Consider the following 14465-nt stretch of genomic DNA (forward strand, 5'->3'; position numbering starts at 1 on the left):
ATATGGAATGAACACATTGTTCGTGCTTATTAGTAACATATAAAAGGCGGTGGGGGCGGTAAACAAACACACCAAAAACCACAACAGATGAAAAGGTTTTTTTTTTTTTCTTGTTGAACTTGTTCAGCATGAGCCAATAAATTATTCTAGCAGGAACAAGCGATGCTCGTCCATCCGTCTTGTTTGACTTGGCTGGAAAGTGTTTGATCATTTTCTTTCTGTTTGGCTTCCTTCCGATTTCGTGTCATCAGCGTCCCGCCACGTACACCTCGTGTCAATATTAAACGTGAATGTGATATGTGTGCACGGGATAATGTATATTCAATCTAAATACGGAATGTTCATGTTGGACTGTAAGCAATCAAATATGTCTTCATGAGATGATTGCAGAAGAAGTAAAACAACTTTTTTTTTGCTTCGCTAGCTGCTACAAGGGAAATCCATTCCTAAACTGGGAACGTTGGACCAAATTGAAACGGGAAGCGGAGATGCAGAAGGACATTACAGCGGCGACTGCGACGATGAAGATGGCTGTGACGGTTCAGCTGGCGGAGAGGTCAAGAAGAACATCCAGAAAGTCTCCAAATGTGAGCAACCTCTTTTAATGTCACTGAACAACAAGCTTGTAGTTTTGCAGGAACAGCAACAAAAATAATGACCTCAAACTACAAAAAATAATGATAAATTAGTTTCTCTTCTCCACCTGGTTGTATGATTACAATCCAAAAACCGGTGAAGCGTGTTAGAAGTAAATCTGCATAATAATCCATCTTAATAAAAGTCATCCTAGACTCCACTTTATGACACCCATAATAATAGTCATGAAAGATAATAGCTTCAATGGGGGCATTAAGGCAATCAAGACCCGTTATCGAAACAAAAAAAAAAAAAAAGATTGCTCCAGAGAGGATCAAGAACCCCCAATACACCTTCCTCACGTCGCACCGATGCCCCAACCCCCCCCTCATCGTTAAACACGCTAACCGCTGGATTAATCATCCCTCCCATCTCGCCTGTGGCGACAGCCAGGGTGGTGGCGGGCGGGTGGTCATCCAAACAAGTCATTCACGCTGCGTAAATGTTCCCCCGCGGCCCCGACGCTCCGTCTGGAGCTTGCCGCCTAATGATGGCTCAGCTGAGGCCCTGATGGCTTTGGCTAAAGCTGCCTGCCTGCCTTGAGAATCTAGGAGCGACATGCAAGTTGAAAACCTTGCTAAATGACAAGAGTTTGTCAAGGAATGCAGGCCTCTCATTAAAAGTGGGCCAATTTACATGATGATATGCTAATAGCACACGACGCAGTTTGTTACAGCATATTGCTCCGGTTGCAGTGAGAGAAGGTTTGCTCTCTTCTGATTAGAACACATTATCGTGATCAGAGCAGCAAGCTGGGCAAATCTGCTCCAGCTGCACACAGTGATGTAAGAGTCGACTCATTACACCTTCTCTCTCTCTCTATCTCTCTCTCGAGTGAAAACGGATTCTCTTTCGGGCTATTTCGTTGTATTCGCTGTCCGTGATGCTCCAGTGCGAAACTTCAGAGAAACACACAATAGAAGTTATGGCGACATGAATGAAACAAAAATAGAAAAGTAAAATAAAAAAAAAAATATATAAAAAAAAAAAAGAAATAAAATACAAGTGTTTTTTTCATAAATAATATATTTATTAAATAATAAATAAATGACAAAGGATGGAAGAGAAAATAGCACTGAGAGCTGAATGAATGAAACAAAAATACAAATTAAAATAAAAAATAAAAAATAATAATAATAAATAATTAAAACAATTAAATGAAAAAGGGTGGAAGAGAAAATAGACAGTGTGGGCGTTGAGAGCTTTTTTTGGACAATGTGTAACCATCAAAGCATAAAAAATCCAAGCCGCACGACTCACTGCGGCACCATTTCAACGCAATTATCGATAATCCTCCTCCCGTGTCTATTAGCTTTATCGGCAGAACATGCTGTAGATGCCATAGCCTGATAAAAACATTCAATAGATCGACGCTAACAATAAAGGGATTATCCTCTTTAGGCATAATTGCATCAGATCTGTGCCACAGAAGATAGCACGCCAACCTGCCCTCACAGTCAGAGCGCAAACTTACTCACAGGAAGTCAGAAATCACGACTTTACTAATACATGAGAACTCTTGTCGTCATTATTATATTATTATGCGTGCACACTCAGAAGTCATAAGTAAATGATCATTTGTGCCTGAACGGGAGCGTGGGGTTGCTTCTCAGATATTTTCATGCCAGAGATTTCGCTGTGACTGCTCTGGTGACACAGATGGCTGAGAAGTTTCACTAAAACATGACACCAGTGAGATATGGAAATAGCTCTTCCTCCTACATCCATTTTAGAAGCCTGCCCTTGTTTTTCTCATTTCCTGGCTGCAGCGAAGGGCGGATGGCCTGGCAATTTTTTTTTTTTTTTTTATGTACCACATCTTGTTATTATACCAACAAAGTGCCCGCAAATGATTCGACCCCATTCTTTTTTTTTTTTTTTTTTTTACGCTGCTGTTGTTATCGTACCAACAAAGTGACCGCAAATGATTTGACCCCATTCTTATTGCTCCTCGGAGGGAAAATATAGTCAAATCGATGCAGTTAATAGCTGTGCAACGTGGATGCTCCTGTGGAGAAAATATAGAATTCGCTTTTAACATTGATGAAAGTAATGAACAGAAAAAAATCAGTCGCACAAACTACAACAGAGGATGATGATCATATCAAAACTTGGAAAAAAAAGGGGGAAGAACCAATAAGGAGGAATATAACAAGACGTTCTGGTGAGAAGAAGAAGCCAGCCCCGGTGCATTCATCACGAGCGTGATGACTAATGAGAACCAAACAGCTGCGCGAGGAGCTGAAGTGGAACGTGTACCGGAATCAAATCAAATCAATTCACTTGCTTGGGCACGCGTCAGCGATATGACAGCAAGGTAAATATCAGCTGCCTAATTACTATTTCATACAAGCCAAAAGGCCTCAAAGCGAAGGGTTAAGCTGCTTCATGATAAATGTTGATGGAGTAAATATACACCTGGATTGGTCACATTAAAACCAGCGCCCAGCTCGATTTACGGTATTATAAAGCAGTTCTGCCACTCTCACGCTGGTGTTTTATTATTATTATTATTACGCTCCCGGTCGGGAAATTCGAACAAACAAGCATCTAGAGACTTTGTCAGCTTCTAATTATACAAAGCTAAATGAGCTAAATCCAAATGTTTGCCTGAAAACATAACAACACGCGCGCATTAATCACAAGCAAATTACCAGTTGATACTTTGCTTAATTGCAGCATGCTAGAAAAATAAGACAACAAAAAAAAGTTGGAAGTTGTTCTCTTTCCTTGACTTTCAACCAGCTGACAACAACTAAGAGTTGTTTCTGTGCTGAAATCTCAACAAGGCAAGTGTTGGCCTCTTATCAGGCCAGCCCGGCCGGGTTCAGCTGCAGACATTGTGACTGTGCTGCCTTGTGAACATTGTAGTGCAAAACAACATCTGTCAAACACGCAGACAGCACCGAGAGACACGCATCGATTTCGAAGAAAAACACCGGGTCATAGGGAAAAAAAAAAAGACTTTCTTTAGGTGGGACTCTTAAAAATGAACACTTTAGCAGATAGGATTGTGTCTCAAAATGTTGTGGCATAATTTGACTCATTTTAAATGAATTTTATTTTTGAAACTGATTTTATTTTGTTTGATTGATTGTGTTTCAAAATGTGGCATTATTATATACATTACATTTTTAATTATTATTCTTTTTATCTTATTTTATGAATAGCATGATTCAACCATCCTTTTTTTGAAGGGTGTGTCATACGACCAGGCAAGTAGCCAATGGATGATGCAAATCTAGCAGAGCAACGGTCCCTCCCGCATGAGGCATGCTTGAATCAGAGCGAGTTAATATGATCTCTGCAGGGTGTTTGATTCTGGCTTCTCAGCACTCCAATAAAGTGCTGCTGAATATAGAATTCTCGCACTAATCACAGGTGATGACATGCACAACAAGAAATTAGACTATTTTTCCATCGTTCCTATTGTCATGTTCAAAACTGTAAATGAAATACCACTTCTGCGAGAGCAAGGATTACATGACAGAAAAATTTTCGTGTCGCCGAGAGCTGCTTTCAACTCTCCCGGAACACTCGACAGTGCCTATTAGAAAGATCTTTCTTCTCATGACAGTGTGAGATGAGATTAGCTCACCTACTGTGCTTCTCGCCCTCCTCCATAATGCCATGCAAATTATTTTCAGCAGTGTGGCTCACAACCTTTTGTCCACTTAGCCTGATTGGAATGATTCCGAGAACTGTTAAATGATCTCTCGGGAATAATTATTGACCACGCTAAAAACTAACATTGTGCCGGACCAATTCAAAGGTAAATTGTAATCTGTTAATGTAATCTGTTGTCTCTATGATGTCAAGTTTTGGAGCTATGGGATCCTCACATTTATTAGGGAAGTAAAAGGCAAGTGGAGAACCGCTACCTCCGGGCAGGTCAGCAGCAAAAAACTGACCGGGATCGATGGGTGAGTGGCGTTTAAATACACGTCCATTGGTGAAAACCTACCCGGCTAGGTGGATGTTATGTGAAAATGTGGAAATTGGTTTATCGAGTGGCACCACTGATACACCGCACAAATGAACTGGTCACGAAGAAACAATACAAAGTAGGAAAAGAAGCAATAAAAAATCATTTCATACGTAACTGAGCTATGCAATTAAAATGAAAAATAAAATGAATAAATACAAGTAGAATATATATTATAATATTTACTATTATCATATTATATATTTTTGTTATAATTTAATATGATTAATCAAATAAAAACCTTAGACGGAAGCTGCTGTCAGCGGCGTAGCCCTGAAACCGAAGAGACTCGTGTGTCAGCCGGCGCGCTAACCAAACTCCGTGGGGGATTGCAAACGACACCAAAAGGCAAAAGCTGCAGGCTGTCAGCGTGTGCGTGTAAATTGTGATGGAGCAACCTCATTGCTGTTTGGATTCAAGCTGGAAACTCTGATGTGATATCTTTCATTTTTAATGATTTTTTTTTTCCCCCAACCACTTTTTCTTCACACGGCTCATTTCATACAGTTGCTTTTAGGTGTGCTTTTGCGGTTATTACCTCAGCGAGAAGGTTATGTTTTGCACCCTTGCTCGTTTGTCAGCAAGATTACGTGAAAACTACTGGACCATCTATATTAGATTTGGTCATGGAATGAGGTTTTCAAAAAGGGACCGCTATATCCCGATTTTTATCTACAATTATAAACCCATTCTCTCATTTACTTGGATTGTCTATTCCAATTGGCTGAATTATATTATATTATTGATTATATAGCAAGATTACGTAAAAACTACTGGACCATCTCAATTAGATTTTGTCCTGTAATGATGTTTTCAAAAAGGGACCGGCAATCCTGATTTTTATCAACAATTAAAAACGGAGTTGTGTATTTACTTGGATAGTCTATTCCAGTTGGCTTGATTATTATGCAAATACAGTCATCCCTCCTACTTCGCGGCTTCAACTATCGCGGCTTCGCTGTATCGCGGGTTTTCAAAAATAAATTAATGATTTTATCGCAGAAATTTCATCATTTCACGAGGTTTCGCGGCCACTTGAGTTTCTTCATTTTCCTTTAATAATGATAGCTTATGTTTAAAAGTCGTTTTCTTGTTTTGAAATGAATAAATTAAAGAGTCAGTACAGTATACTTTATCGTCACATGTGACTTCAGGGCGTTCTCTCTGTTGTATATTTAGATGTTGTATATTTTGGACTAACTCATGTTCCGTAGTGGGAAAACCCCGGATGTGGGAGGGGGAGCTTCGGGGACGTTCAGTGTTGTGATGTACGGCCAGTGAACTGACTGTGATGAAAGGAATAAAGCAGTATCCATCACGTCGTTGTCCGAACCATGCTTGCTACATCAGAACCTGGAAAATAGTAAAGATATAACACTCTCCACCGGCGGTGGCCTTCATCTGGACATAGCAATACACTGTTAGTCTCGTCGCTAAGGCATGAATGCGGAGCGCACAGTCCATTGATATGAAAGTCCCCTAGCAGCGAGCTGGTTGATGTCAGCGATAAAAATAGAATATCTTCCAAGAATAGCTCAAAAAAATCTAGTTTCTATTTCGCGGAAATTCCCATTTCGCGGGTGGGTCTGGAACGTAACCCCCGCGAAGTAGGAGGGATTACTGTATACATAATGCATCCTGCCATATTATCCGAGAGCTGTCATTCGCCTCCTCCACACTCAGCCCACCAAACTGAATGACGAGAGGACCTCCGGCAGGGATTCTCGGCAACCGTTTGGACTATAAAGTACGGCTTGGTAAAAGCAAATGGAGGGAGGGAGGGAGACTCATTGAAGCTGAAGGACGGAAAGGCGACATAGCCCAAATAACAGCCGAGAAACACAGTGACCTCCGAGATATGAAATGACCACGAGACGGTTTTAGTGGCGCTTTTTCTAATACCGATGAAAACCTTCAAAGTGCATCAAAGAATCCGAAACTTAAGAGCATCTTTTTTGACAATGAATGAGCAAGGAAGTTTTTATCTTCGGAAAAACTTCTGTTGTCCGTAGACGCTTGAGGTGACTGCTGGAGAGACTTTCCTTTCATTTTCAAATGGACTCTATCATAGTCATTTTCATCCCTCGCTCGCGAGGAAATTCAGCTCACACCACACAGAGTGACAATTCTGATATGAGTCATGCTGGCTGGCGTAAATTGAAAAAAAAAAAAAAAAACGCCAGGCAGTCAGATATTGTCAGATCAGAATCAAGTCGCTTAAGATGAGCGGTATCTTGTTTCTGGCAGTGTGCCGAGTCATCAGATTGGCGACATAGGCGCTAATCCACGACGCAAAACGCTTCAGCAAAAAACATACGGGGTAAATATGCTTCGTTAGAGCTGCGCCGGTTATGAAACAAGAAAAATAAGTGAGGACTGCCACGTGGATGTCAGCCTGGTTTAAATCACCGAGTGTAGGAGTCAGTTCAGGCCAACTCGACGTCTGTGTTGTCACTGTGGGCTGTTGATGCCGCTGCAGTTATTTACATGGAGTTTGGATGTCTGCCAATCTTGTCTTCTATAAATGGAAACACTGCCATAGTGCATACAAAGTCTGTCAGACAAGTTCCAGGATTGAAATGCAAACCTCAATCTGTCCCCCCTGAAGTCTAGGAAATTTTCTCAATTGTCTCCAACGCGACTTTGTTCACTCTTCATTTTCTGACATCCTCATGTCGGAGTCACTTTCTTGAAAATGTACAACTTTCTCCTTCCCATCATCCCTCCCTCCCTCCCTCAGGTAGCCGCCATGTGTTTACTTGAACCGCTCAAACTCATACATGCAAGTACAGTACCTGGCTTCAATCATTTTATATTGGAATTTTGAGCTTAATGAGCTTCATCTGCAAAAGGTTTCTCATTGTCCTAATGAACCATGAAAAGGGCAAGCGCACATTACCGGGCCAACTGTTTTAATAATCAGCTCCGTGTCACAAATGGAGTCTGCTTTATCAATGAAAAGAGGAGATGAACTCTTCATTAGTATTAATTGAACCACAACACATTGAAATTCTCAGACTCCAACTCATTAAATGAATGTCTTTTGTACGCTCCCGGCCAGCCCGAAAATAGAACAATTGTTCCTTTGCTCTAACGGAAACCTAATTGTAAATGTCATTGTTTGGGAGCGTCTCGTTATTTGCCTTTGGGTGGAATTGCACATCATTTTGCTCCTACCAACGTTGACTAATACTCCATTTAGAATTGGTTTTGTCATAAATATGAATCATTCTGCAATTTACACATTCAGAATACTCATGTTTATGATTATATCCTATTATATTGTATTATATGATATCAGATTATATTATGTTATATTATATTGTATTGTATTGTATTGTATTGTATTGTATTGTATTGTATTGTATGATATTTATTATATGATGAGTATATATGATTATTATCATAATCGTCATTATTATTATTATCATTATTATTATTTTCAGCTGTTTGTTGTGTTTAGGGCAGACGGCTAGAGCCAATTCCAAATATTTGGTGAAAAATATTTCCGTCCTTCTTATAAAAGTCTTTATGAGATCATCTGCCGCACGTAAGGGACAGCGCACGATCCGAAGCGTCCCAGTGACACATGACAGGCAGGTGTTCTTTCCTTGCCGTCGGTGTCCTCTGAAAATGTCACTCAGCCTTCATCGTCGGGGCTCCAAGGTCACCCTTAGATGTGCATCGGTAAGCTCGGCCCATAGGCAGCAGACCCACACGTTGCTTTCCCATCAACCCTCCTCGCTGCGTTCACATGTCACAGGCAGAACACAAACAAACATTGCACACGGCCGCTTTGTTGCGGGAGACCTCGACACCAGCGCATGAGGTGAAAGCGGTGACTGGAGAAAATTTCAGTGACGCCACTCAGACTGATGTTGGGCGGCAAGCTTGGCTCATGATGGATCGAGAGACGCTTTTATCTGAGAGGAAAACATTGCTTTCTTTGTGGTGATCAAAGGAGCGTGGGCTTGGAGTTGAGCAAATGCTTTAGAACGTGATCTCTGGCTACTTTGAGCTTTTACGTTTTGTTTGAAGAAGAAAAAGAACCTGATTTACTTCATGATGACTTTAGCAGACACATGATCAATCTTGTGTCCCGTGGCTGATTCTGCAGATACGGAGATGCTAGTGTAACGATGATGCGGAGGCACGGCTCAACATTTTGCAAGCTTGGACTTTTCTGATGAGTAACTGGGGACCAAACTCTCGAGTGGCCCCTTGCCTTTGTTCCCTTTGGAAATACATTTTATTTATTGATTTATTGATTTATTGATTTATTTATTCATCCATCATTCATTTATTCATTTTTTTATTTATAATTTTATTTCATTTCATCATTCATTTCCTTATTTATTTATTATTAATTAAGTTATTTATGACATTTCCCTACAGCTGTTGTATTGTATATTATTAGATTAAGAATTGAATTGAGGGTTGTTGTTCTATTGGGCATCCGTTGGAATTGCAAAGGCCCAAATGCATACAAGAGCAGTGTGGAAAAGGACATGAAGTTTGAACATGATAAACATGTGGCAGTAAAAACGAACGTCTGTCAACAGAATTTCAACCACACGATCGTATCGCTCGCCCATCAGTGAGCCGATGATTATCAGTGATCCCCCTGTGGGTATCGCAGTTTCCATGGACACAAACCACAAGGAATAATTTCTGCCTGATTGGCAGTTACAGCAAAGTGTGCCCTTCTCAAATCAAAATATGTGCATTTATTTTTGGGGTTGCAAAATTTAGTTCCATGGAGTGCAGGTTGCTTCCCACAGTTGGCAGATATCAAGATCCATCTCTCAACTGTCGATAAATGTCCGAAGCGTGTCTCCATTAGCACTGGCAATTCAGCCCAATCTTAATTGCGCATGTTAATGATCCAACCCCACATTATGAAGTGTCCTATTTGTGTAAAATAATAGTTATTGATCAGCAATACTGCCATTCAACATTCGCCCGCCATTGATTACCGCCCGCACTTCCTGCAGAGATTCGATCCGATCGCTAATGTGCGGTCCGGGCTTGACCGTCGGAATCATTCATTATCGCATTTGCCATCCAGCGGCTTGTCACCGAGGCCTGGTGGGAAATTGGCAAACAGTCATGAGTGTGAGTGGCAGGTGGAGACCCGGTGGGTTCTGTCACCGAGCTGTTGCATAATTGATTAGCCAGGCCCGACGTTGTAGAATACGCACGGCGCCGTTTTATCTCCTAAAAGTGATGTTAGTTGTTAGGGACGACGTGTTGTCTCAGATGTGCATTAACAGTTGTCATCTTCACGTCCCCTCCAAATGGTTCCGTGTTAAAATGGAACGGGCCAGCGTATGTGACTGAGCCAGACTTTATTGCTTGTATCACTTGTCTGCACTTCCAATCTCTCTATTTTGAGTGTAAATTGTGGTCACTGGAGGTCCAAAGCTTGGTGGGGAGATCTATCATCATAACACAGCCAGGCACTTTAATAACACTGCCGTGGGCTCCTGTGAAGAAAAGACGGCATTTACTTTGTATTTTATATAGCGTGGGCCGACTCGGGGTGGGAAACTCAATCTGCAAATTATACCGTATCGTACTTGAAGTCAGAATGAAATGTTTTCTTTGGGGAAATAAAGAGAACCGTGATAGTAGCATTTAGCTAATATTTGTTAGCATAACAATTATGCTTCATCCCTACAATGTCAAGACTTCAGAATACTTCCATGTTTGGTTATTTGCCATTCTTGTGTGTGTGTGTTGTTGTTCTTTTTTTTAAACTTGTCCTCTTCTGCTGCTTGGCCATGCAGAACGATGGATCTGTTAGCCTTTTCATGCTGGAACAGTTTTATTTGCGCCAGGGAAATAATACAGGGAAAAATACCACCCCCCCATCCTTGGTGTGGTTGTTTGTATTGTGATATTTATTGGAAAATGGAGTAGGATGGACAGAATAAGGTTGTTCAGAGGGCAGACAGAAAGAAGAGAGAACAGAACCAAAACAAGGTAGCAAAACAGCACATTGTGTACGGTGATGAGCATTCGGGTTACAAATTGTATGAAAAATCTCTCTTTGTGTACATCACGTAACAAGATGGTCACCGTGATCATTATATAGCCCTCCCCCCAGCCCAAAAATTTAGCTTGGATGTGCTAGAAAACAATTTACGAGTTGGCTCGCATTCCAATTTAGTCTCCAGAGTTCCTTTAAGTTCCGTACTCACGCAGCGGCCTAATCTTACTCAACATCTTTGCTCGGTATCGCGTGGAAAGTTTGATGTGGCAAGAAGCCCGCTTGTAAATCATGAATATTGGATGAGACGTGCGGCAGATGAGCCGGGGCCCTCCAGGCGGACCTGCCATTAATTAAATATCAATTGGCCATGCTTCCTTCCGTACCTTATTTCATGCCACATTCAGACCTTGTCGGGGAATTTTCAAGTCAAGTTAAAAGGAAGGTTGCGGCGTTACGCTTTCTAATCATCTGTCATTATGGTCACTGGATTTCTTGATTTCTACCCAGAGCACGGACCTCTAACTTGGTCTTGTTTTGCTGATTGTATTGTGGCTTAATTCAATTTAATAATTTGATTTCATTTCATTCAGTCGACAGTAAACGGCAAAATACTTTTTAAAGGGTATTTGTTGTTCATAAAAAGTTCATGAAAATCAAAAATGAACTTTTTACTGCTGGAAATAAAGTCAAATATTCCTTGAAGTCAATTCAAAATGTATCTGGATCGAGATGATTTTATCTTATGATCAATTTTTGTACAGGCATCTTTACTTTTCGGTTTCTGGTGCTCTTCACTGACATTTGATAGAAAGTCAGCAGCCCTCTTCACCTTGGAGTCCCTTTGATGAGGTCCAAGGGATTGTCCTAATCCTCAGAGGGAAGACTCCAGGTTGATCTTTTTTTTTTTCCTTGCTGAGGGGATGAAGCCACTTAATGGTTCACAAAGTTAATCATCTACTGGGAGAACCCGAGTGAGCTTCAGGAGTTGGTTCAACTGTCAGACTGAAGTCCTTCTAGGGCGGACGAGCACACTTCGGCACAGTCGCACGGTATTGATGGTTTAGGCCCGCTTACTATTTGAAAAACATTTGAATATAATCTGGCAAACTGGAATGGGAGAAGCAAGTTTTTTTTTCAGCGCATGACATTGGTGAGTCCTGAGGTGCCTGCAAGTGTATGATGTGCACGACAGCAGTTGCCTGGCTAGGCCAAGATAAGCGTGCCAATTCAAATCCTGATTTGTTCTCACAGAAGGGAAAAAAAATCACTCAAGAGATGTGTGGCTTTTTTCAGCTATTGTAAAAGTAAAATTCTAAAATATTCACATTTGCCAAAAATAATAAATAAATAAATAAATAAATAAATAAATAATATTAAAAGCAATTATTATTTCCGGATTATTTTTGGATTCACACTGCAGCATTTTTTTTTAACCTATATGTGACCAGTATCTGTGTTTTTGTCAACGTCTCGATTCTGGCCAGATTAGTTTTATAAACAAATAATATTCAAACTATAATAAATAGAGTTGGGCCTTGTTTTGGAAAAATATTCCCGAATGTATGCATGCATTTCTTTCTTAAAGTTGACCTGAGTGAAGCAGGACATGATGATGGACCAGATGCTGTATTTTATTTGCACCTCCTGGCTCACAAGCAGCTTGTGCCAGTTGTTCATCCTCGCCTCAGCATGGCGAAGAGCTATCAGTAGCTTAATCAAGCATAAGCAATTCCACAGCCAGTCTGATGAATTTGGGCCATGCCTGTTGCTGCGCAATCCCAGGAAATAAAAGCTCAGAGACACTCCGTGTTTATGGAAAGGTTAATGGAAGGTTAATACCAAAGAGATCAGAACGCATTTAGAAACTTTATTATGGAAATTGTGTTTTCTCAGATGACTTGCATCAGAACTGGGTAGGGTGTGATCATGCTAATTAGAAAATCAGCTTTTTGCCCATTAAATGAAAGTGTTTTTAATTTATTTATGAGACTGAGAAATTATGATCAAGGTGTTTCATTAAAACGCCATCAATTCGTTCGTTTTGTCGTTTGCATAAGCCACTGCAGTAAACATGTTCATGCCCTTGGACTTGGACTTTGAGCACAAGTCACCTATGGAAACCAGATGAGAGAAATGAATCACAAATCCTCCTCATCATTTGAAACAGCAACATTTAGATTGACAGTTGCATACAAAACATATTTCAATCACTTTTTAAGCACTTTTAATCTTCTTTTATTCAAACACCCACTCACACACGAGCACATCCTCTCGGTGCTTATCGTCAAAGAGAGACAGATTGGCAAAGGCCGGAGCAGAACAGAATGACCTTGTGCTATTCACATCTATTTGGCTTCTTGGCTCGAGCTTTGTGAGGCTTGACACAAAAGAAAAAGGGAGAAAGACAATTTGGTGGCAAGCAGTTGATTTGTTTTTTTTTTTTTTCTTTACGGAGAAAGGCAAGTGCTTTAAACACTGATGACATTCGCTCCGATTCGTTGTGTTGAAATATTAATGACATTTTTTTCAACGTGTCTTATATAAATTGGCAGAAATTGTTGTTTTGAAGTGATTAACTAGTTTCCCCCCAATGGAACAGTCGTTTCATAATAATTATTTCAAAACGCTCTGTTATTTTGATATATTTGGCCAACATTATATTAGAAACAAAATGTAATTGAGATTAGAACAGAACTATATTTATAAGCATCAATCCCTGCACTTTTTTTTCGAGCTTCTTAGATGGAATGCATCCTGCTTGAGAAAAAAGGTGTGGCACTGGCCACAGGTGCAGAGCTTTCGTTCTGATTTGTATTCTGCCCGTGTGTGCGTGTGCTCAACTTAAGTCTGAGTGACTGTCCGTCAGAGCCCAGTATTGACTGCTGGCAGGATGTAATGGAGGCTGTGGTGATGGAATTCCTGGACATGAATAGTCTGAGTGTGGCGCTCGCCGCTGCTGTGGAGGGAGGATATAAGCAAAGCACTTGATCATTGTGTTAACCCCATGCCGAGATGCTGAGGAGGCTTCTGCGTTTTAGAATAATGCTTCACCCTTGAATTACACTCCATTGATCTGGTCTGTGCTATGATTGCGAGACGGACGGATGCTTGTTTTATTGGGGCCAGATATTTGAAATCCTTTCGCTGCAGAAGGTAAATTAAATCAGACAAAGGGCAGGCTTGCCTGATTCAAGGTGACCGCTTTATAGGAATCGTAGTCAAATAACTCGTCTGGTTTTGTTATCTACACGATGTAACTTAAGCCGCTTGATTTTATGCGACCTTTGTTTTGGTTAAATTGGGCAGTATATATATATTTTTTCTACACCCATTCACCTGCCTGAGTGTTGAAAGGGTCTGGACAAAATTGGGGCTTTTAAAGCCATTTGTCAGTTAAGATAGAGTGCACTTTAGTGGCCAAAGCACCAAATAAATAAATATAAAATCAAATGCATCAATAGATAAAGAAATAAAGATAAATAAATATAGACATAAATAAAGATAAATAAATACAGATAACTAAAATGATAAATAAACAGATAAATAAATAATAAAAAACAATCAAACATTAAATCAATAAATGAAAAAAATATATAGGTATAGCTTCAGCTTACTTTTGAACATCGCTGTGATGGTCAAATACTGCTTAAAAGTGTGGGAGAGCTTTACGGTTGCCACTGAAACTGAATTTGTCATTTTTACTAAGGGTAGAATGCTTTCTTTTCGAACACAACAAAGGACTTGAAACCGATTCCGATGATGTACGTTCCTCCACCCGCATCACTCGCTCCCAATCAGGTGATAGAAATCTGAATCTGCCACTGCTTCACAGTAAATACATTTTTGAAG

At 40.4% G+C, this 14465-nt stretch overlaps 1 protein-coding gene across 4 annotated transcripts in view; it reads left to right on the forward strand.

Moving 5' to 3' along the window:
• The window catches only part of gpc5a (glypican 5a), a 45324-nt gene that overhangs the window by 27099 nt on the left and 3760 nt on the right, over positions 1-14465 (forward strand). The window contains exons 8-9 of one of the 4 annotated variants that reach the window (XR_015065624.1): positions 425-4408; positions 4488-4559. Coding sequence is in view for 1 of the 4 variants with exons in the window: in XM_085907296.1 (XP_085763422.1) it covers positions 425-587 (163 nt within the window). In the remaining 3 variants the exon portion in view is untranslated. Of the gene's footprint in view, positions 1-424; positions 4560-14465 lie in introns of all 4 variants that reach the window. The other 3 variants (XR_015065625.1, XR_015065623.1, XM_085907296.1) reach the window with 3 other exon arrangements.

The sequence above is a fragment of the Syngnathus leptorhynchus genome, chromosome 3, assembly GCF_054491065.1.
Source record: "Syngnathus leptorhynchus isolate UIUO chromosome 3, UIUO_Slep, whole genome shotgun sequence".
In the NCBI taxonomy this organism is placed as follows: domain Eukaryota; kingdom Metazoa; phylum Chordata; class Actinopteri; order Syngnathiformes; family Syngnathidae; genus Syngnathus; species Syngnathus leptorhynchus.